Source organism: Hibiscus syriacus, unplaced genomic scaffold (assembly GCF_006381635.1).
Source record: "Hibiscus syriacus cultivar Baekdansim isolate YM2019G1 unplaced genomic scaffold, ASM638163v2 tig00117048_pilon, whole genome shotgun sequence".
Classification (NCBI taxonomy): Eukaryota; Viridiplantae; Streptophyta; class Magnoliopsida; order Malvales; family Malvaceae; genus Hibiscus; species Hibiscus syriacus.
The window spans coordinates 5,969,563-5,992,485 of record NW_024063538.1 but is presented as its reverse complement, the minus strand read 5'-3'; the positions used below and the strand labels follow the sequence as shown (position 1 = coordinate 5,992,485).

The 22,923-nt window shown below is 31.4% G+C and overlaps 2 protein-coding genes across 2 annotated transcripts; one reads left to right on the top strand and one right to left on the bottom strand.

Moving 5' to 3' along the window:
* The first annotated feature begins 18,682 nt into the window (after window positions 1-18,682).
* LOC120197732 lies at window positions 18,683-20,738 on the top strand. Its single transcript, XM_039199149.1, has 3 exons — window positions 18,683-19,045; window positions 19,120-19,275; window positions 19,460-20,738. Exons 1-3 carry the CDS (start codon window positions 18,710-18,712, stop codon window positions 20,663-20,665), a joined length of 1,698 nt encoding a protein of 565 aa, XP_039055080.1. The 5' UTR covers window positions 18,683-18,709; the 3' UTR covers window positions 20,666-20,738.
* A 383-nt stretch (window positions 20,739-21,121) lies between these two features.
* Window positions 21,122-22,591, bottom strand: LOC120197589. Its single transcript, XM_039199068.1, has 4 exons — window positions 22,491-22,591; window positions 22,289-22,403; window positions 22,089-22,203; window positions 21,122-21,967 (listed from the first exon to the last, which is right to left on the bottom strand). The coding sequence occupies exons 1-4, from the start codon at window positions 22,589-22,591 to the stop codon at window positions 21,324-21,326; spliced, it is 975 nt and encodes a 324-aa protein (XP_039054999.1). The 3' UTR covers window positions 21,122-21,323.
* Window positions 22,592-22,923: the final 332 nt, after the last annotated feature.

Genomic DNA, 22,923 nt, shown 5'->3' with positions numbered 1-22,923 from the left:
AAGTCGAAGCCTAATTCCGGACCCAACCGAAAAACAGTTACGACACACTGAAAAATCAAAATGGAGAAATGATTGTTGCGATCGAAATGAATGAAGAGCAGGAAATATGGTAAGGATTTTTTTAAAAAAATGAAAGAGGATATTTTTTTTGTTTTGTTCGAAATATATTATGGTTTTATCTAAAAAAAGATATTTTTTGGGAACATTTCTAGGGTTTTATCTAAAATACTTATTCCAATTGTTGTTTGGTTTGGGTAAAATGTAACTGAAATATGATTTTTTTTTAAATATTTGTTTGTTAATGCTTAATAGTTTTTTTTAGATTTGTGATAAAATAGGGTTTTCATTTGTTGTTTTCGATATGTTTTTTTTAGTTTATGATTGTTGCTGCATATGACTATTTTTATATGTATTGTGATTGTTGCTACTGAATAGGGTTTTTACTGTTATAAAGTTGTCATTAATGGTGGTCCAATTTTTTTCTTGAGTTTACATGTGAATGATGGTCCATTTACTAGTTTTATGTCTCTCAAAATTTGATTTTAAAAGTTGGGTAAAGGGACCACCATTATGTTAAAGTAATATTTTATGTTTTAAGGACTTATTTTTTATGATTTTTTTACAGGTACATAATCTGAATATTTTACAATTTTCATGCACCATGGTGACTTTATGGTAAAATCTTCTAGTTTAAGGTACACTGGCAAGCAGGTAAGTTTTTTTTATATGTGCCATGTGGACAGTATGTCAATGCTTGAGATGTATGATATGGTCGAAGAGTTAGGTTATTCTAGTATGTGGAAACTATTTTGAAAAGAACCTAGGGGATATTAACTGTTAAGCCATTAAGAACATGTTGTGATATTGTGAACATATTAGAACATATGCCCAGAAATAGAAAAAAATCATTTGTACTTGGAAGAAAGTGAATAAAACTTTAGAATAGAAACCAGTGAAACAATTTTGAATACAACAAATGAAACTCATAAAACTATTGTAACTGAAACTCACGAAACATTTAGGACTTAATTACACTCTGAAGAAGATAAAAATTTGTAGATGATGAAAGTGATTCTTCTAATAGTGGGTTTAAGTACAACGACAATGAAGTGAGTGATGAAGAGGAGTCTATACTTAAGGTACATGTGAGAGTAGATTTTGAAAGAGAATTTAATGAGTTATGCAATAGAGATGAGGGTGAGGTTGATGTGTCTTCGAATGATAAAGATGGGACTAATTGAGTAGAGTCATTACATAGTGAAAATGAATCTGAATATGAATTTGAACCATATGGTCAAGGAAAATGTAGATGTCCTGAGTTTAACGTTGAAACTGATATGAAAAACTCACAATTTAAAGTTAGGATGATTTTTGGTGATAAGTTGAAGTTGAAAGAGACTATCAGGTAGTATATGATTAAGAATAGGGTTGATACCATATTCAAAAGAATTGACAGTGTAAGAGTGCATGTTGTTTGCAATGAAGGGTGTCCATGGTATATTTGGGCATCAAGGGTTAATCGAACAGATAAGACGAACACCTCATGGAAGATTAAGCCTTATGTAGGAGAGTAAAATTGTGTGATGGGTTTTAAAAATAAAAATACAACCTATAAGTGGATGGCTAAAACATATCTTAAAAAATTAAGGTTGATCCTAAGTACCCGATTAAAGCTTTAAGACAAAATATATTAGAAGAACATATCTACAAAGTGTCATTGAGTAAATGTTTGAGAGCCAAACACTTAACTCTTAATATCATCCTTGGGAATGGTCAATACTTAAAAATATATGACTATCTTGGCGAAATTAGAGTTTCTAATTCTGGTAGCACAATCAATCTAAAACTGAACAATTGGGTTTTCGAAGGAATGTGCATATGTTTACAAGCAAGCAAAAAAGGTTTCAAAGGTTGCAGATCTATAATTAGCATTGATGGTTGTCTCCTTAAGGGTTATTATGGAGGTACTCTTTTGGTTGTTGTTGGTATTAATGGTAATGACAGCATATATCCAATTGTTTATGTTATTGTTGAGAGTGAAAATGAATCATCTTGTTCTTGATTTTTTTTACTGTTGGAAATTGATTTGGAGATTGTATACAACCATAATATTAAATTTACATCAGACAAACAAAAGGTAATTATGATTTACCTTCCTATTTTTTTTAAATAGTGTTACAAATACTTGGTTTACTTTCTATTTAGAATAATTTTACTAATACTTGTTTGTTTACTGTTTTTAGGGACTGGTTGAGGTAATGTTACATGTTTTACCTAATATTGAGAATATGACTTGTGTGAGACACTTATACTCCAACTTTAAGAATAATGCTCAATTCAAAGGGAAAAACTTAAAGGATGCATTATGGAAGGCAGCTCGAGCAACATACAAAAAAGAGTTTGAAGATGCAATGATTGAACTCAAAGCATTATCAAAATCAACCTTTGATTGGTTGAATACAAATGATCCTCCTGCCTAATAGTTCAAATCTCATTTCTCTCCAAGGGGCAAATCTGACATGTTACTCAACAATTTGTCAGAGTGCTTTAACAAGGTAAGTTGATTAAAATTATTAACCTTGTTTGTTTTCATTTTATGGATACTAAGTGCCAATTTTTTCTATTACAAGATGATTTTGGAAGCTCGGGATAAGCCAATTATAACTCTAATGGAGATGACCTTGACCAAGATAATGAAAAAATTGCTATGGAAAAAGAAGTTGCAGACAAGTACACTGGAAGTTTGTGTCTAAGAATTAAAAAAAATTGAACTTGTAATTCAACAGTCCACTACATACTGTTAATTTGGATATTGCACATTTATTGTAATTTTTTGTATTCTTACTAATTCTTGCTTGATTGTTGTGTGTAGGTGTTAGCCTACCTATGCTTGAGGTCAAAAGTACCAGGTGTCTTTTGGATCATCCAACCAACATAATATTGATTTAGAAAATCATTCATGCTCATGTAAAAAGTGGGATCTCACTAGTTTGTACCATAAAAATCTATGTTATATTTTCATTCTCATTTACTTTATTAATTTCATTTATAGGAATCTCATGCATACATGTTGTTTCTGTAATGGTGTCCAATAATCATAGGCTTGAAGTTTATGTTCAGAACTGTTATTTTGTAACCACCCAACAAGAAATTTATAGCCACTTTATTAAACACATGAGATGGACTAATCAATGGCTAACTGCACTACTTGTGAGCCAGTTATTGTACCTATGTATCAACAATTAGAAATCCACCAAGAAGGCATAAGAAAAATAGGAGAAAAGAAGCTGATGAAACCACGAAGTCTCATACTACAATTACCAAGAAAGGATTGAGAATGTATTGCTCCAAGTGTGGTCAAGTAGGACACAACCAAAGGACATGCAAAGGGAAAGATGGGGCAACATGCCACCTAAGCGGCCTAATTTCAATACATCAAGAAAAACTAACCAAAGAAGGGTTGAATTTAGACACAACAAGACAAAATTACAAGTATACATTTCTCATTTTATTTTTCTATTTTAACCTTATATCGGAATCATGTTTTTCATTTTCATACACATGTGAATATAGGTTAGGAACAGAACTATATCAACGACCACAACATCATCATGGGCTACACATCACAAGCACCATCATCACAAGTTACGAAATCACAAACTAATTCATATGTCTTTGTCCTTACTCTAGGCCACGCAGTTTATCCAACCAACCAACAAGCAGAAAATGTAATAAAGTTAGATGGATGTCAACCTCACAAGAAGACATCACTGCCAACTAGCATTTAAACCAATCAAGCACTATAACCCATATTTCCCAAGAAGATTGTCCCTATGTTTTTACAAAACGATCAAGGATGGTGTAGGTTGTAGGTTGATACTGTTTAAGAACTTAGATATTTTGGTAGATGTTTTGGATTGAATACTTAAGTTGATGAACAATGGTCATTTGAACACGTGTTTAATGACTTTGATATTTTGTTTCATACTTTTATGGGTTTCATAGGTCGATATTGTTTCAATATAAGTGCTTATGTGCATTTTATGTTTTTGTACATGTGTGTTTATTATCAACCACGATTGTAATTGAATGACATTTATTATGTTTACCATTCATATCCACTTATATTATTCACTGACATGGTCTCATTTTACATCCATTACATGCATACTATAAATGTATTTCAAGTACAATATATATATGTCAATTTCACATAAATCAAAGGGTGACATTTTACATCAACTACGTCATTCACAAAAATGTTATACATGCATCTAAACCCTAAACCAAATACAACCCATTAATCCTCAAAATTTCACCCTCAAATTTTTGTCCCATTATAAACTAAAAGTACAATCCACAAATTTTAGTCTATATTTTCATCACCATTATTTTAACATCAATGGTTTACATACCATACCAATACAAACCATAAAACAAAAGTAACAATCCAAGTAATTCTCTAATTCCTTTTTCTAATTTCATTTGCTTTGATTTTCTTCAGCAATCCCACAAGAACAACACATGCTCGTGGAGTCATTAGAGGATCAAACTAAAAGAAAAATCGACAAGCAGGTTGTATCAAACTTCCATAATTTTTGCACCCAAAAAACCTCTTTCTCGGATTATCATTGGACCATGACATCCTCAATTGAGCCGGATATCCACAACCAAAGATCAGTTATGCAATAGGTTGCTCTATTCCACCTTCTTGTTTTGCCTCATCCATCGTCAAACTTTCCCTTTGTGATTTTTGTTTTCTGCCGTTTATGAGAAGAGAAGAGAAGAGAATGAGAGGATTTAGATTTAGATTTAGATTTAGATTTAGATTTAGGTTTGCAAATTATGGTTTTATATCAAAATAAATCATTATTAAAAATGCCAACATGAGATCCTACTTGGATTAAATTACTTTAATGAAACAATCCATGTCATCACTGTTACGGTAAGCAGATGTCATGTCAGCATCCCATTAACGGTTTAACAGAGAGGTGGTATAATTGGAGTTAAACATTAACGTTAGTGTTAAAATTATCAAAATTGAAATGTCAGTGGTATTTTCAAGCCCGCGCTTAAAGGCGAATGGTATTTGAAGTAATTAATCCTTTTATTTATAATTGTATGTTTTTATTAGGTATAAAGGTATTATATTTTAAATTAGATGTAGATATTTAAATTCATACAAGACAGGGCCGACCCTGGATCAAGGCACGAGAGACACTCACCCAAGACTCACAAATTAAAACAATATTAGTATAATATGTTTTCTTATTTTTTTATAACAAATTCAAAAAAAATATAAAACAAAATAATGGGGTTCATAAATTTATTAATATTCCAATTCTCATCATTAAATTTTTATATTAATGTTAATAAACTTTTTAACTTCCCATAAAACTCTAATTTAATATTTCTTTCCCGAAATTCAAAACAAATCTAATTGAATATATCTAATTTTTGGACTTTCCAAATTCTCACCATCAATTTACCAAATCTCTTTCTCGATTTCCATATTAATGAAAATATTTATGAAAGTTATTTTTTTCTCTTAAAAACTCAACAGAAGGAAAAATTTAAGTATAACATGCTTCTTTTCTCTTGTATATTTCACAATTCCTTTTAAAATTATTATCCTAACTATTTAATTTTTCGTAATTCTCACAAACACAAAGTCACAATTGTCCTCTCATCAATTGTGGTGCTTGAATCATATTGAATATTGTCCTTTAAATTCTAAGTAGATCATGTTTTAAAATTCTTTCTTATGATTTTTATATATTTCCAAATTCTAGATAAAATTGTTCTTTTATTTTCAAATGTTATGTTATGTATTGAGAAAAATATGTTAGAAAGTATAGATATTGACATTGTCATCAATGGTTTTTTATCATGAAATGTTCAAAGACAAATTTTTATAAGTATTTATATGCTTAAATATACTTTTTGATATTTTTAATATCATAATGAATTACCATTTGTTTAATTTAATAAAAAAATAGAATATAAATATATTAAACATTTCTTAAATTTCTTTAAAATTAGGGGCCTATATTTTTATTTTTGCATGAAGAAAAATAATAATCAGGACCAACCCTGATACAAGATACGATCATATATAATTATTGGATCAATTAATATTAATTATCACTAAATTTAATTTTTTGATGCAAATAAAAGTGGTTAATTTCATTAAAAAGATAAAATATTATAAATTACAATAAAGATTTACAATAATAAGTGTAAACTTAATACATAATTAGAATATTTTTCTATAACTATTACACAATAAATTATATATTTGAGATCATACACGGACTACAAAGAGAAAAGGTTAAAAGCCCTTCCAAAAATTTTGAACGAATTTAACTGTATCAATAAACTAGCCACTAGATTTAATTACGATTTAAATTTTTTTATTCAATTTAATAGTTAACTTTTAAGTTAAAAATACACACCCAATCTGGTCATATTAATTATATTATTTTTGTAGGTTATGTTAAATTATATTTAAATTTTACTTTAGACTTGTTCAGAACAGATGTATATCCCTACTTGCACCATACACTGGCAGCATACATTTAAGGGTGTCAATTGACACTAAAGATGTAAATGAGACGAGACAGATCGCGAGCTACTCGAGATTGATTCGATCAAGGCTCGATAAATACTCCGATCGAATGGACTCCACTTGAGCTTGAGCTCGACTCGAGTTCTTAACGAGCCGAAATGAGCTACTCCATATTCGACTCAAAAAGCTCGTGAGCAGCTCGAAGAAAATGTTATATTATAATTTTATATATTTTTAAAATTACATTATTAAAAATATATTAAAAATACATTATTGATAATTATAAAATTTTAAAAATATATTAAAAATTCTATAATACAACTACCCTCAAATTTTAATTTTTTAATTAATCAGCCCAAATTCAATTGTTACATTATATATTACTAAAAGAAAAATAAAAGCCTATGTAATTAAGCACATGTTATATTACACGTGATTGATTGATTTTTTTCTTTATTTTTTAACTTTTTACTGCACAAGTACTTGACAACGTAGAAAAATAAAATAAAAAATAAGAAAAAACAGTCAAACAATAGAAAAATTGAAAATTGTTAAAAATTATTTTTTAATAAATATTCTTATATTTATTTTAAATTAATAAAAAAATTTATTTATCTAATGACAAATATTTAATATATTTCTAATGATAATATTTTTAATAACTAATTTTTTATATTGTTGTTATATTTTGAGGTTTCGGGTTCAAATATCATAAATATCAAGGGTTTAAACATTTAATATCAATATACTATATTGCACTTACCTCATAAATTGGTACCAAGTCAATTAATTAATGTTATTATAATGAACCCTAAACCATAAATCATAAACTATAAACCTTAAACCCTAAAACATTATCTTTTTATTTATGCAGCCACATAATTCGAAATATTAAATTCTTTTATTGTCTTATAGGTTTTAAGAGGTGGCAGATTAATTTGAATAGACCCGTATCGTACATATGATTTTGATGGGCGTATCTCCCAACATAGAATTTCTGTATATGCAAGGATTTAAACTTGAAATTTTACTTAAAGTGATATCAAATTATTTGTCACTTGAAACAAAAATATTAATTTTTGGTAACATAAAATTTAAGTATGAGTTTTCGTTTACATACTATATAAGTTGCATTACTAAAAAAAATGAATAAATTAAAATAAATAATTTAAAATGCATACTACTGCTTACTTAGTTCAATCTTAAAATATAAATCCCTAAATAAATACTGCAGTCTACATGGAACATGCTGAAAAACTAAAATGCAACAGGTCAACTTGTTCTACCTGTAATCAACGACTGTTATATCTTCTCTAAATTGGAGAACGATTAATAAAATATATAAATGTAATAAAAAATTAATATTTGATATATCTAGTACCATGAGAGCAGAATTTATGTTTATTTAATTTTGATGATGGTAGCAAAAAAATAAAAAAGCTTGGTGTTTTTTTTTTGGGTATAAAATTAAAAGGAGGGAACGATTCAAATGAAATTAAAAAGAAAGTCAAAACAGTAGAGCGCGTTGCAAACAATTCTCGACTCAGTTGGAATGCAAAAACAATTTAAAAATTTTACTCCAAAACATGGAAGGTCCATAAGGTTTATGTAGTCCCCTCAGGTTTTGAAATTTAGGTGAAAACTCCAAAATAAGTCAAGTTCCAATATCCCACGTCGCTGAGAAAGGATGCTAACAGCTTTTCCTCATGTTTATAAAGCCACAAGTAGCAGTGAATCACCCTTCAAAACTCACGGAGTCGTGTGGTTTGAGCTTGAATCGAGCTCAAAATTGAGCTTAAATTTGAGTTTGAATCGAGCATAAATAGAGCTTGAATCAAGTTCGAGTTTCGAGCTTCAATCGAGCTTGAATCGAACTCAAGTTTCGAGCTTCAATCGAGCTCTTGAATTTGTTTTGAGTTCGAGCTTTTTCGAGTTCGAGTCGAGTTTTAATATTATGTTTCGAGTTCGAGTTGAGTTTGATAATTTTTAGCTCGCGAGTTTTTGAGTCGAGTTGAGCTTATTATTAAAGTTTTCGAGTTCGAGTCGAGCTCAACAATACTCAAGCTCGACTCGGCTCGTTTACACCCCTAATTGACACCCCCAAAATATGTAAAAGAAAAATATTTTCATATAAATAATATATATATATATATATATATATGAAAATGCCATACACCTTTTAAAAGGAAATTGATGTTATTTTAAAAAAAAAATTATTTTTTAAAAAAATATATAGAGTAAACTACACAAATGTCTACTACTATTTCAGTAAATTTTTATTTTCTCCATTGGAGTTTTAAAAGTAACAATTGGATTACTAATAGAATCGATTTATAACAAAATGATCACTAACAGTATCTATTTGTAACAAAATGATCAATTCATTGTTATCCCCATTAAATTTTACCCCTAAACTATTGCAAAACATCGAATAGGTAATTGAGCAATCATTTTATATCTAATTTACTCTAATAACTTTCTAATTTTTTTAAAAAAAATCAAAAATTATAATTATACTTGAATAACTTTTTTAATAATAAAAATCTATAAAACATTAAAAATTAAAAGATCTAAAAAATACTAAAAATGACGAGTTTATAACAAAATAAATAGTAAATATATTTTTATTATTTTAATTAACTATAATTTTTATTATTTAGAATACTATTATTCCAAGTAGCCCATCATAACTGTATAAATTGAAGTTAATTAAAATAATAAAAATATATTTACTATTTATTTTCTTATAAACTCGTCATTTTTAGTATGTTCTATATCTTTTAATTTTATTACATTTTTAATGTTTTTATACTTTTTTAAAAAAAAATATTCAAGTACAATTATAAATTTTTTGGATTTTTTTAAATTAGAAAGTTTTTAGGGTAAATTAAATATAAATTCATTGTTCAAAGACATATTTAATATTTTAGTGGTAGTTAAAGGTAAAACTAAATATTTACCTTTTTTTAATATTGTCACATCATCAATTTAACGGAGATGACGGTAGAATGATCCTTTTGTTACATATCAATAACGTGAGTGATCATTTTGTTATAAATCGATAACAATAGTGATCAATTTATTATTTTTGAAACTTCAACGGAAGAACGAAAACTTATTCAGACATTTGTGAATATTTGTATTGTTTACCCAAATTTAATAATAAAAATTTTAAAACTCAATTTTCTCACTTGAATTTTTTTTATCTAATTTTCAATTTTAACACATCAAAATAAATTTTCTAGCTCTTCCATATACTTTTAAATCTGAGTTGTATGATAAACATAGCTTTGAGTTAAAATTAAAGAATTGGATCACTTTTCGAGTATTAATCATTAAAGAATTGAATCACTTTTTTAATATTAATCGATTAAATTTATTAATTTAATTGTTCAATAAATATAAAGTTTAACAAGTTTGAGTAAATCTTTCAAAACTAATATTAATCGATTAATTTATTAATCAATAACGTTTTTCTGTTTAAAGTATTCGATATAAAATTGTAAAGACAATATCATCCTTAGAATTTACATGGTAATATTTATAAACTAATACTTTTTTTTTACTTTTTTCACAAAATTTAAATAAGTTACACATGTTTTTTTTTTGAAGAAAACATATTCTTATATATAATTTTAATAATTTTTTTCCTTTACATAAATAAAATTAATATATATACTTCAACTATCATTTAAATTTTAAAAATAATTAAATTGTATTGAAAAATAATTCCACAAATAAGAAATTGTATATATCCTTTATGCTTAATAATGTTATATTAACAACAACCAGTTGGTCTAGTGGGATAAGGCAGTAGGTCCCTTAAGCAAGGTCAGGGGTTCGAATCTTGGCGTTTACGAATGGAGCAAACTAGGTTGGGAGAGTCGCCTTTGCCTTTGTAGTATCCGATCTGGATTAGTTAATAAATCGGATACTAGTTATTAATTCAAAAAAATATTGTTATATTAAAACAATAATATATTTAAACTTATAATTCACGTTTTTTTTATATAATATCAAACAATTTTTGTTTTGGTTAATATTATTTTGAAATTAAATTCGCTTTTATTTACTTGTGAAAACATCTTAAATTTTGATTGAAGAACAAGTTATTATCAATTCGATTTGTATAAAAGCAAATGAAATAATAGCAATTGAATTGAAGAAGTTAAGGAGGCGCAACTAGGATGGTCTCTTGCGCTTTAAACGATCCTCAGTTGTATTGATAACTAGCACTACAACAAAAATGGTTTTTAGCGGCAGATTTAGCGGCGTTTTTACAGTAAACGCCAGTGATTTTTTATATGTAGCGACGTTTTTTGACAAACGCCGCTATATCCAAATATATAGTGGTGTTTTTGTGCAAACGCCGCTAAAAACGTGTACTTTAGTGGCATTTATGTAAAAAAACGCCGCAATATCCGAATATATAGCGACGTTTTCACAAAAACGCCGCCAAAATCACGTACTTTAGTGGTGTTTTTGGACAAACGCCGCGATATCCAAATATATAATGGCATTTTTGTGCAAACGCCGCTAAAAATGCGTACTTTAGTGGCCTTTATGTAAAAAACGCCGCAATATCCGAATATATAGCGGCGTTTTCACATAAAACGTCGCTAAAAACATGTACTTTAGTGGCGTTTATGTATAAAACGCCGCAATAGCCCAGATATATAGTGGCGTTTTTGTAAAAACGCCGCTATAAACTTGTGCAATATTGGCGTTTTAAATTAAAACACCACAAAATCACGTACATTAGTGGCATTTTTTCGTGTAAACGCTGCGAAAGGATAATTATATCTCCCCCTTTCTCCTGCCCGATCCCTAATTCATTTTCCCTATTCTTCCCTATCTTCCCTCTTCTCTGGTACAACATCTTCTCCGCCACTAACTATTATTCTTGCGTCAATCTTCTCGACGCTGTCGTATTCTTGCCGTCAAGTAGTCTCGAAGCTACTGTCACCGTTCACGCCGTCATGACCTTCACCGTCACGCCCATCAAGATCTCCTCAATGTTCTGAGTCAGGCCAGCATCCTCACCTTCAGCATCGTCAATATCTACGATTTCTGGTTTTTGCTTTCTGTTTCAATTTGGTTTTTGGTCGTTCAATCTAGTTTTTTCTTCAATCTGGTTTACAGAGCTTCCTTTCTTTTTTGGGTATATTTTTATTGTTACAGTACAAATCCCAGTTATTTTCTGCATATGTTTTGTGTGTTGCAGAATGTTTTTTTTCTTAGTTTATGACCTATGGCTTCCTGGAACTCGGCTTTTCTTTGATGGTTTAAGAATTTCAGAAGTGTTTTTCAGGTTAGTGTGATTTATAATTATTTTGCATATAGCTGACAATGTTCATTCAAATTGTTTCCCCCTTTTTTTCACAGTTATTATGTTCTTAGTGTTATGTTTCTATGATATGTTTGTTTCCTTGTATTTCACTATTCCTATATAATTGGTTTATGCCTTTAGTTTTGCAAAAGTAATCATAATGAATCATTATGATTTGTGAGTGATTATGTTGTGTTTTCTAGTTTTTATTATTGGCCTCTACACCTTGGAATTTGGGGATCATACTGTTTGGACTGTGTTCTTCTTACTGTTTGTGAGAGTATTTCATCATGTTAGAAGTGTTATACCTTCTGAAACTAAAGAATGATGGTTTTCTAATTCATATAGGTTTCAGTACCTATCACGATGAGTTTCACCACACTCAGTTTTTGGAATGAAATCAGAATTTAGTTATAACAACTTACAATACTTCATCATAATTACTTCGAAAGATGTGCTTTTTGTGGAACATTTCTTGATCCTGACCAAACTTTCACCGTCTTTGCAAAGGATATCAGTCGTTAGATTCTGATAATTTGATGGAGCATTATATGGGTTTTGAGCACTCAGTTTTGTTTATAGAAATTGATAGTGCCTTGTAATTTGTCAATACAAAAGTTAAAATCACCTCGTGAACCCATTATGGATGTACTGCATGTCTCATGACTGAGACCTGAGTTGTAACATGTAATTATTTTCCAAATTCATGAATGTGTGATATTTTATTTAATGATGTTCCTCGATCTTCGAATGGCTTGCACTTTTATGAAATCTGGATATTTTTTTGACCATTTATCTTATCTAGAAGATTTTACTGCATGTAATCACTCAAGGGAAAAAAGGCACATAGATAAACCGTGAGTCTGAACTCTTTCTTGTTTAATGATTTGAGGGAAATACATTTATTGCTTAGTGCCAGCCATTTTGTGAAGTCATTTTTATAACGTACTAAATTGGTTCATCTAAAATTACTCACATTTATGTTGTTGTATTGGTTTGATTAAGCAGGTTCATACTGTTCTTTTCTCTCCCTCCTGTCATTGGCCTTTTGTTTATGGATTCTCAGTATGCACCTAGGTTTTTGGTTCTCTAATTTCTTAGCACTCTGACTGCAATCTTTGACTAACTGTTCTCTGTAGGCAGCACTGTGCTCCATACGGATCATAAAGAAAGTTCCGGACCTGGCTGAAAACTTTATGTATCTGCTTCACTACTTAAAGAAAAACATCATGGAGTCCTAGTAACCGGAGTTCAACTTTGTACAGATCTTTGCAAAGTCAGTTCTGAAGCCCTTGAATATTTTAGAGAGGTAATTGGTTATGGCTTTTTTAACATTTTTTTCAGTTCAATGTAACTCTCTACCTAACAAGAGTTGTGACTATGAAAAGAAGCAGTAATGAGTAGAATTTCTTTTGAATATTGATTTCCTCGCTTCCTGATAATATTATATTATATTTCTATACATGTGAAAAGATAATAGTTTTATCATCAATGCAGAACTGTATTGAAGGTTTGGTCAAAACTCTGAGGGATATCGCAAACAGTCCCTATTCACCTGAGTATGACATACAAAGTTTGAATCTTTATTTGGCACATGTATGTATGATGATAAACCATTTATACTCACAACTTGATGTGAAATGTAACTTAAGCATGTATGTTCGAGTTTCGTAGACTTGTATCACGTTGTTTCATAAAATGGAAGGTCAATTTGAACATATTGATAGAAGGAGATTATTTCTCTTTGCAATATTTTATTAATAATTCCCCTTTATTTTGTATTTTGCATTCTTTATATTTCAGCCTGCAAAGTGGTCCTTTAATTCACATACAGTTTTAAAGAACAATTAGCAGGCACCAAGGTACGCTGCACTCACTTTTCCTGTCAAACATAATTATTATTCCTTGAAAACAGGATATTTTATTTGCATCTCTCCATCTTGTTGGTTTTTCGCAATGTTAAGACTTGGAGTCTAAGTGAGATCATTAGTCTATTTATGTTTCTTAACATCAATTTTGTTTTTTATACTATCAATATTACTTGCTACTTTAAGTGATTAGTTAAAGTAGCCTTAACTAAGGATATATAACCTCTGAGTTACTTTATTTCCTTTGTTTACTTCATTTGAAATGCGCGTTTTTTTGTGCTGCTCTTTAACTGAAACAATGAGGTATATAAGAGAAGATTTATAAACTCGATCACCCATATGTATGGACAGAGTAAGAGAAATTGATTGTGGATAAAACTCTAGAAAATTTAATCCACGATCCCTAAGCAAAATCGTCAGAATGTCCACGTGGCGTATTTGCTCTGACGCCGGATCAAATTATCGTTGGGAGGATTCCGGTCCGTTCTTGCCGTCAAAACCCTATAATGACCCGAAAGGAACTCCTATTGCTCCATACCCTTCCATGGTCGATCTCCCACTTCAAGGTAATAATCTCTAAATTTTTCCGCCGCTATATTCTTATTTTGTACTCTCAAATTTCATAAATCGTACGCAGTATGTTCGAAGATTAGATTCAATTCCCAAGCCACCCCAATCAATTACATACTGTAGGTGGAAGGTCGTTATCTGTTTCAAGTGAAGCATTTAAGCGTGCAAGGAGTCTTCTTGGTGAACCGGAGCTAGGGGATTTATTTGGTGAAATGGATGAAGATGTTCTCCATATATATAGGGAGGAAAAACCTAACGATGCTTCATTAAACAAGGAAAACTATTTTTTTTAATTTAAAGTGAAAGAACCTAGATTAAATTCTAGAAAACAATGTCAAACTACATTACATTTAATTTTAGTGTTTATAAATTTTAATTTATTTTGTTGTTAAGTATTTTTCAGCATAATTTGTATCTTAATTAAAATTTATGGTTGTTGTTAATTAGATTACATGATATTAAATTTAGGTGATGTATAACAAAAATGGAATATGCAAAATCAATTAATATTACCTAAAGAACGGTCATTAGCGGCGCGTGTATCAAAAAACGCCGCTATAGATCTAACCTTTTGTGGCGTTTGTTCCAAAAACGCCGCTATAAATCTCGACCTATTGAGGCGTTTGTCCCAAAAATGCCGTTATAGATCTCGACCTATTGCGGCGTTTGTCCAAAAAACGTCGCTATAGATCTCGACCTATTGCGGCCTTTGTCCCAAAAACGCCGCTAACTTTAGCGGCGCTGGTTTCGTCGACGCTTCTTGCGGCGTTTTTACTATCGCCGCGAGTGCTTTTAGCGGCGCTTAAAAACGCCGCAATAGGTTAATATTGCTGTAGTGTAGGGACAATGATGTAAATGAATTGTGATTGAACTAATAAAATTGTCTTTGTTTTCGTTTATTCAATTTTAAAGATGTTTTATATTTAATTTGTGTTTGTTTAAATTTGTAGTATTATTGTCATGTTTGTTTATTTATTTCTGAAAATGTTTGTGTTTGTTCATTTAATGTCCGCAAACATGTTTATTTAACATTTGTGAATATGTTTTTTTAACGTTCGTGAAGGTGTTCGTTTAAAGTTCATGAACATATTCATGTAGCGTTTGTAAATATATTTTTCTAACGTTAGATTAATGTTCGTCAACCAAAACTCTCTTTTGATCCCTTTATTTGCAAGCAAAGAAAAATAGTGAAATTACACCACTAGTCTTTAATGTCCTTAAGCTTCACAATTTAAACTCTAAAAGTCACCTCATGTTCAATTTAATCAATATCTTCACCACTATTTAAAATATAAAATAAAAAACAGAAAATGAGAACCGAGTAAACAAGCTTATAAACCATTCGATAAGTGAGACAATAAACGAGTTTGTTCGTGAACATAAATAAACCGAACATATATATATATATATATTAGTGTTCTTTTGTTTATAAAATGAACATAAAAAAATTTATTCATACTTATTTTTTTAGCTTAACAAACAAACATAAAACAAGCGTTATGCAAACAATTCATCAAGCGCTCTCTTGATTTACAATCGTCTAGGACAATCATAAAATTTTATATTATGAGGTGTGATCATAGAAAGTTATATTAGAAATATAGGTATTACGAAATTACAAAATTTTAAGAGATGTGAAATTAAATCATCGATAGAAAATACTTAAATCATATAAGAATGCAAAATTTGTAAACGGACAACCATATCCTCAACATCCTTCTAGGGTAGTTCTAATGCGCATTGGTCCAATTTAAAGCTAATTTGTGAAAAATTTTAACATAAAATGTTAATATGACCAACCTAAAAAGTTATACGATTTGCAATAATTCTGATTACAAAAAAATGATATATTACGATAGGTTTTAACTTAAAATATTACAAGACTACTCTAAAAAGTTAAACAATTAATAATATTTTCGGTTACAATAAAAATATCTTGATAATAATTTTTTAGATTTCAATCAATATGCAATTTTTATGATTTTATAATATATATATATCCTAACATAAAATCATACGTTAATCTTAAAAATAAATAACATTGGTTTTGAAATAAAAATAATAATATCTTTATTTGAACATTAAGATTTTATAATAGGGTAAACTATACTAAAGACCACCCAACTATAGCTTCTTTTTATTTTGACCATCATTTTTAAATTCTTATCAATCAGGCCACCCAACTATAGCTCATTTTTATTTTGACCATCATTTTTAAATTCTTATCAATCAGGCCACCCAACTATTTAAATGCATCCAATCAAACCACATGCAGATAACACTTAATGGAACTGCTGACATGACAGTTAATAAAAGTGGTATAATTATACATTTGATCCTCACTATTTATATATTCTATTAATTTGGTCATAATTTTAATTTAATTCAATAAAATTAATTCCCAATTAGATGACGAGACATGTCACAACTATATTGGAAGATAATTTGTTCATTAAATTATTTTTATTTTAAATAAAAAGAAAACTTTAGATTTTTATATTCTTAAATTATTTTTATATATAATGTTTAAAAATAATTTAATGATTATATAAAAATAATAATTCAATAATTTTAAAATCTAAAGTTTTCTTTTTATTTAAAATAAAAATAATTTAATGATTATATATAAAAATAATTTAAATGCATATTTAATGAAAAAATATTTCAAGTGTAGAATTATTAAATCGCATGTTAGACTTAAAGAAAAAGAAAGCAAGCAACGGAAGATTTGATTTTTTTTTACGTAGATTAATTATTAGCGGTATGTAAAATTATATACACAATGTAGTGAAAATATACCAATTGGATGGTCTAGCCTAACGGCTTAGGCACAGGCAGAGCCAAGGTACTTGGTTTATCTTATTTGTGAAAAAAGGTTTTTTGCACGTGGACCGCACTCAAGGTAGGCATTTCTTGAACCGTTATATGTTACTTTGCTTGAAAGCTTACGAGCAAATCCACATTTTATTTAATTAGCCAATAAAAAGGAAAAGGGTCTAATTTATTCTCAGTCTCTTTACTCTTTATATTTTAAAATTTCAATTGATAATAATATTTAAAAATGAGAATAAATTCCCGATAATAAAAAGAAAGAGATCACATTTCAATTGAATTTAGGGTAAACTACAAGGTTTTATTACTTAAGCTATTACTTTTATTTTATTTTGGTATCTAAACTTTATTTTTTAAAAATTATATCTAACGTTTAGTTTATATTTTAATTTGGTCCATCTGCTTATAATTCTAGGAATGTAATTTATCTTCCCTTTCAATCAAATTTCAATTGATAATAATATTTAAAAATGAGATTAAATTCCCTTAATAAAAAGAAAGAGATCACGTTTCGATTGAATTTAGTGTAAATTAAAAGATATCACATTTCAATTGATTTTAGGGTAAATTACACGTTTAGTATTTAAATTATTATTTTTGTTTTGGTATCTATTTTTTTTAATCATATCTAACGTTTAGGTTTTAATTTAGCCACAATGTGGTTAGATACAATGCGTTGGCAGCCTCAGCTTGGCAGGATGGGAATGAAGGTCGAGGAAGTAGGGAAGAAATGGTTATTCGCTATTGGCTCACCCTTGTATCAGGCCTTGGTACGACCTATACATGATTGAGTCATGACAGTTTTGGCAAAATTAAGAATGGATGGTACCTCAGACTCAACCGTTGCAGTGGAATGAAAAAAGGATTTTACCTTTTTAATGATGACATAATATTACCTTATGGTGATATGTCGACATCATCATTAAGTTTTTAACGATGAGATACCAAAATAACACTTACACTAAAAGTTAGGTATAATTTTGAAAAAGAATAAAATTTAAGTATCAAAATGGAACAAAATTAATAGTTTAAATACTAAACATGTAGTTTACCCTTGAATTTAATCTTTCATTTTTTAAACATAGAGATTAAATTCTCGAGACTAAAAATAATGAGATCAAATGACAAAAGTGAGAAGCATAGAGGGGCTTATAACATAATTAGACGAAAAAAGCAAATCCTGAACAAAGATAACCGGACTACGTTTCCGTGTGGTTGAGAACCTATGCGTAACGCACGTGTCGAATTGCCTATTCCCAGGTTTGACGTGGCAGTACCCCATCGGATCTTTGATGCTGGTTCCAACATTATACCAAAACTCTCTTCGCTATCGTTATCGGACAACTAAAAACACGCCACGTAAGCAAAAAAGATAAGATGAGTACACGTGATTTTGGCGCTCACAATAACAAAAACACGCACGCATTCGGCATTTCCCCTAACTCGATGATTCTGCTTCGCTGTCAATTACAGATTTGAACGAGTCAAAAAGTCATTTCCATAAATACAACTTTCCGAAAATCCCCACATTCCTCGTTGAAGATGAAAATGAAGTGGTGGACGAGGTCTCCGTCCAAGAGAATGTTGCACGTGAAGGTGAAGCCATTGAAGCTTGAAGGAATAACCAGAAACGAGGAAGATGATGGTGACAAAGACGATGCCAAAGTCCTGGCTATTGAAATAATTTGGAAAGGACCCAAGCCCAGATTGGCTTCGTTTTACATATCTTCGTCTTCGAGGCACAAGAGGAACCGCGGCAGCCAGAGAGTTTTAGGGAATCGGAAACCGATCGAATGGGACGATGACGAATTCGAAAACGTATGCGATTTCTCGGTCGTTTCCAACGGGTCTTGGGATGTTTTGTTTAATGTATTGCATGTAAGTAAATTGCAGAAACCTCATTTTCCTTTTTAAGATTTCTGATTTGGTATTGAGATTCCTTTTTGATTTAGGGAAAGAATTCTGAAGGAAATAGTAAATTGGCGGTTGCGGGGAAGGTTTCTCTGGATTTGGCAAAACTGGTTCCGGTGACGGGGTGTTCGGACGTTGAACGGAAGCTTCCGGTTGCGTTAAAAGTTGACGGTGTTGTCGTCGAAGCTTCTTTATTCGTAAGTTTCAATGTCCTTTCATAACCGATTTTCTCTCTTGTTTTTTCCAGCTAGGGCTTCTATCTGTTTCGAATATTTTATTTCTCGGTCTAATTTTCCAGTCAAATGATTATAATTGAATTGTTTTTTTTAATATGAACTCTGCTTGACTTTTTCCTTTTTTTGTTTTGCTTTTATTTCATAGATTTTAGTGAGTTTTGTCAGAGGTACTACAGACACGACAGGAGGTGCCCAAAACTCAGCCGAGTCAATCAAGGAAGATGGATTCTTCAAAATAGTGAAGAGTTTAACCCGGCAGAAGGAGAAAAATTATAGCTGTCAAACTGATCAATTGAATTCCCGTGACTCGGACGAGTCGCTGGTATTTGATTCAGATGGTTTGCATGGGAATGACTCTACCACCACGAGTGAAAGTAACAGCGGCGAGCTGAGTTTAGGACCTGAGTTGGAATCATTCCGAAGTTTTGAAAATCAGTTGGAACCACCCCAGAACAACATGGTAAGAATGTTCTCATGGAAGAAAAGACGGTTAAGTTTTCGATCTTTGAAGAAGAAAGCACAGCCGTTGGTTCAAACCGGAGAAAACTGCTGGGAAGTGAAGCAATTACTCAGCAGAAACGGACAAGCAACACTAAAAGCCGAAGTGTTCTTCGCATCGTTCGACCAAAGAAGTGAAAGAGCTGCCGGGGAGAGTGCCTGCACGGCACTAGTAGCCGTCATTGCCCACCGTCTCAATTCAAACCAAGCCTCCATGCCAACGAGACTCGAATTCGATAGCCTCATAACAGAAGGCTCATCTCAGTGGCGCGAGCTCTGCTCCAACATAGCTTACACCGATTCCTTCCCCGACAAGCATTTTGATCTCGATACTGTTCTAAAAGCTGATCACAAGCCTGTCATCGTTCTGCAAGACAAATCATTCACAGGGTTCTTCAGCCCCGAGAGATTCAAGTGCTTGAAAGATGCAATGTCTTTCGATGAGATATGGAACGAAATAAGCAACGACCATGATCAGCCGAGGGTTTACATTATCAGTTGGAACGATCATTTCTTCTTGTTGAAAGTAGAATCAAAGGCGTATTACATAATCGATACTTTGGGTGAGCGGTTGTTTGAGGGTTGTAAGCAAGCCTACATGTTGAAGTTCGATGATTCGAGTTCAATGTATGGGAAGGAGGAGGTGGGAGGAAGTGAAGAAGATGAGATGGTTATATGCAGGGGGAAAGAATGTTGCAGGGAATACATAAAAAGATTTCTAGCGGCCATAACAGTTGAGGAGCTCGAGGAAGAAGAGAAAAAGGGCAGAATATCGACATTTTCTCTTCACCGGCGACTGCAAATCGATTTTCATTATACTTCTACTTCAAGTTCTTCAATGGCAACGAGCTGAAGAGTGTTTTTGACTCAGGGTTGATACATTGTACAGTTGTTTAGGTTTTAGCATTGTGATTAATTTTATACGATTTGTATATATTCTTTAAATAATAGAAGTTATATCAACTAATAATGAGCACCAACCAAGTTCAAATATTGATTTAGGAAGCATTACCTTATGGTTATGGCAGCTTACTCATGGCTGATATGTGAGAGAAGATAAAGATTGTTAATGCAGTTCTCAAGGCAGCTAATATAACCGTCCGTCTTGGAAGACTGTTCGACGCAGAAGATCGATATGTTTAACTGAGCTTGATCAAGACCGAGGATTATTTAACTTGTTAATTGAACGTTTAAACGTATTAGTGTCGAAGGAAGATGGTGCCAAAACATTTGAGGGAGATCACCATTGCTTGATCCAAACCTTTGATACATGGAAGCACAAACAGGAAAGAGATAACATTCTTTATACATTGCGGATCAAGAGTCTCTCCTATTAGTTTGCTGTCGATTGCCTCATCTAACCGAAACTCCTAAATATATGCAGATTTACATAAAGTCGATGTCGATGATCTAAAGGTTCCGAAGTCGAGGATCCTGCACTTTTCATTCTTCCAGTTAAGGGGCTGTAAGGAAGCTGTGGGGACAAAGCAAAACTGCTGATCCCTTGTGGATCATGGAAGCATCTTTCTCTTCCTCATTGCAGCATCCACATTCATCCATTCATTCGACTCCGGAGAAGCGTTCAAGGGGTCATATCTGTTGCTCTTATGAAAGGAAGATAATCTTTTATCAATTGCAGGGGACCTGTTCCACTGTGCAATTATGGAATCGGTATCTTTGGTTTCTCGATTCCGACTGTCTCCAAGGCATGGCGTTGAAAGAGGGCCCAACCGCAACGATATATCACAGGAGATTTCGCAGTATGGGTTGTTGTAAGAACTTCTAACACCTATTTGGTTCATCTTAGCAGACTTATGGAAGATACCGAAACCATGCCTCGGATCTTCGGATTTAAGATCATTGCCATAGTAGTAAAGTGGATAAACTGAACACTTCTCTGAAGGTAACCATTGGTTATTATTAGGTAGAGAAACATTCCCAGGTGCAAAAGTGGTGAAACAACCATCCCGGCCAGCGTATTTCGGAGATTCAAAGCTCGATCGAATCGCATTCACGGTTGCAGGTTTCGTAAAGCTAACCAAGCAATGTGAGTTAGCCATGAGATTTGCTTGAGTAGCCGAGTTAAGGTAACACCTTGGACTACAATTTCGTTGGCTGCTCAAGGTTCTTGGCGTGCAGCCTAAAGTGAGAGCAGCTAACAAAAGAACGTATAAATCACTAGTGCTGTTCATAATCAAGCCAGAAAAAATCCCAGAAAGACCCAAATTGCAAATATGCAGATTTCAGCTCAAATTCAAACAGAAGCAAAAGGGTACCTTCAATACAAGGTTGAAGAAGCTTTCCAGTTTCAGTACTGTCATCTCGTCTAATGATTGTGTTAACAGCATCGTTTGTTCGATCCCATAGGGTTTTAATGTTCATATACTCACCCTATGCAAAGTCAATTTGATCAAAATCTGGGTTTTTCAACACAGAAAATAGAGTGATCAAAAACTCAAAAAGTTGACATTTTTACCTCAGAATTTGCTTTCGAGTACATGATTTCTTCAGCTTTCAAAACCACAACAGGGAGCTTCTCTTTCCATTCTTTGTTTTTCTTAGTTGAAGAGCTATGAATTTCATTCACAACTCTAAACCAAGACCACATACATAAAATTAGTGACTGATAAAGAAATCTAGAGAGTAGAAATAAACATTTAGATGAAAGAAGGAAGAACCTGAAGATTTCTTGAACAAGGGAACCTCTGATGGTTTGGTGAGTATCACTGTGCCAAGCTTTTCTCTCAAAGACATAAGGTCTTGGACCTGGTCTAGGCATCTTCCTATGAATTCAGGCTTATGGTTTCTTCAAAGGGAAACAAGATGCTTTTGGATTTTGTATTTTGCTTTGTTCAAGCAGTGAGCCGAATAGACAGGAAATGATGCAGCGGTGTGTGAAGCAACATATAACCGGTGAAAGAAAGGGACTTGACTGCTGCTCTTGTTTTTTAGTGTGCAATTTCTTGTATTTAACGTTTTGATTTATGAGTTTGGTGTGTCCCCCACTCATACACGTGCTTGCTTCCCCAGTCTCCCTCAACATACCCCAGGGATATAAATGATCGTACAATTCACCGAATTATTATTAAATCGTTTGTATAATATTTATTT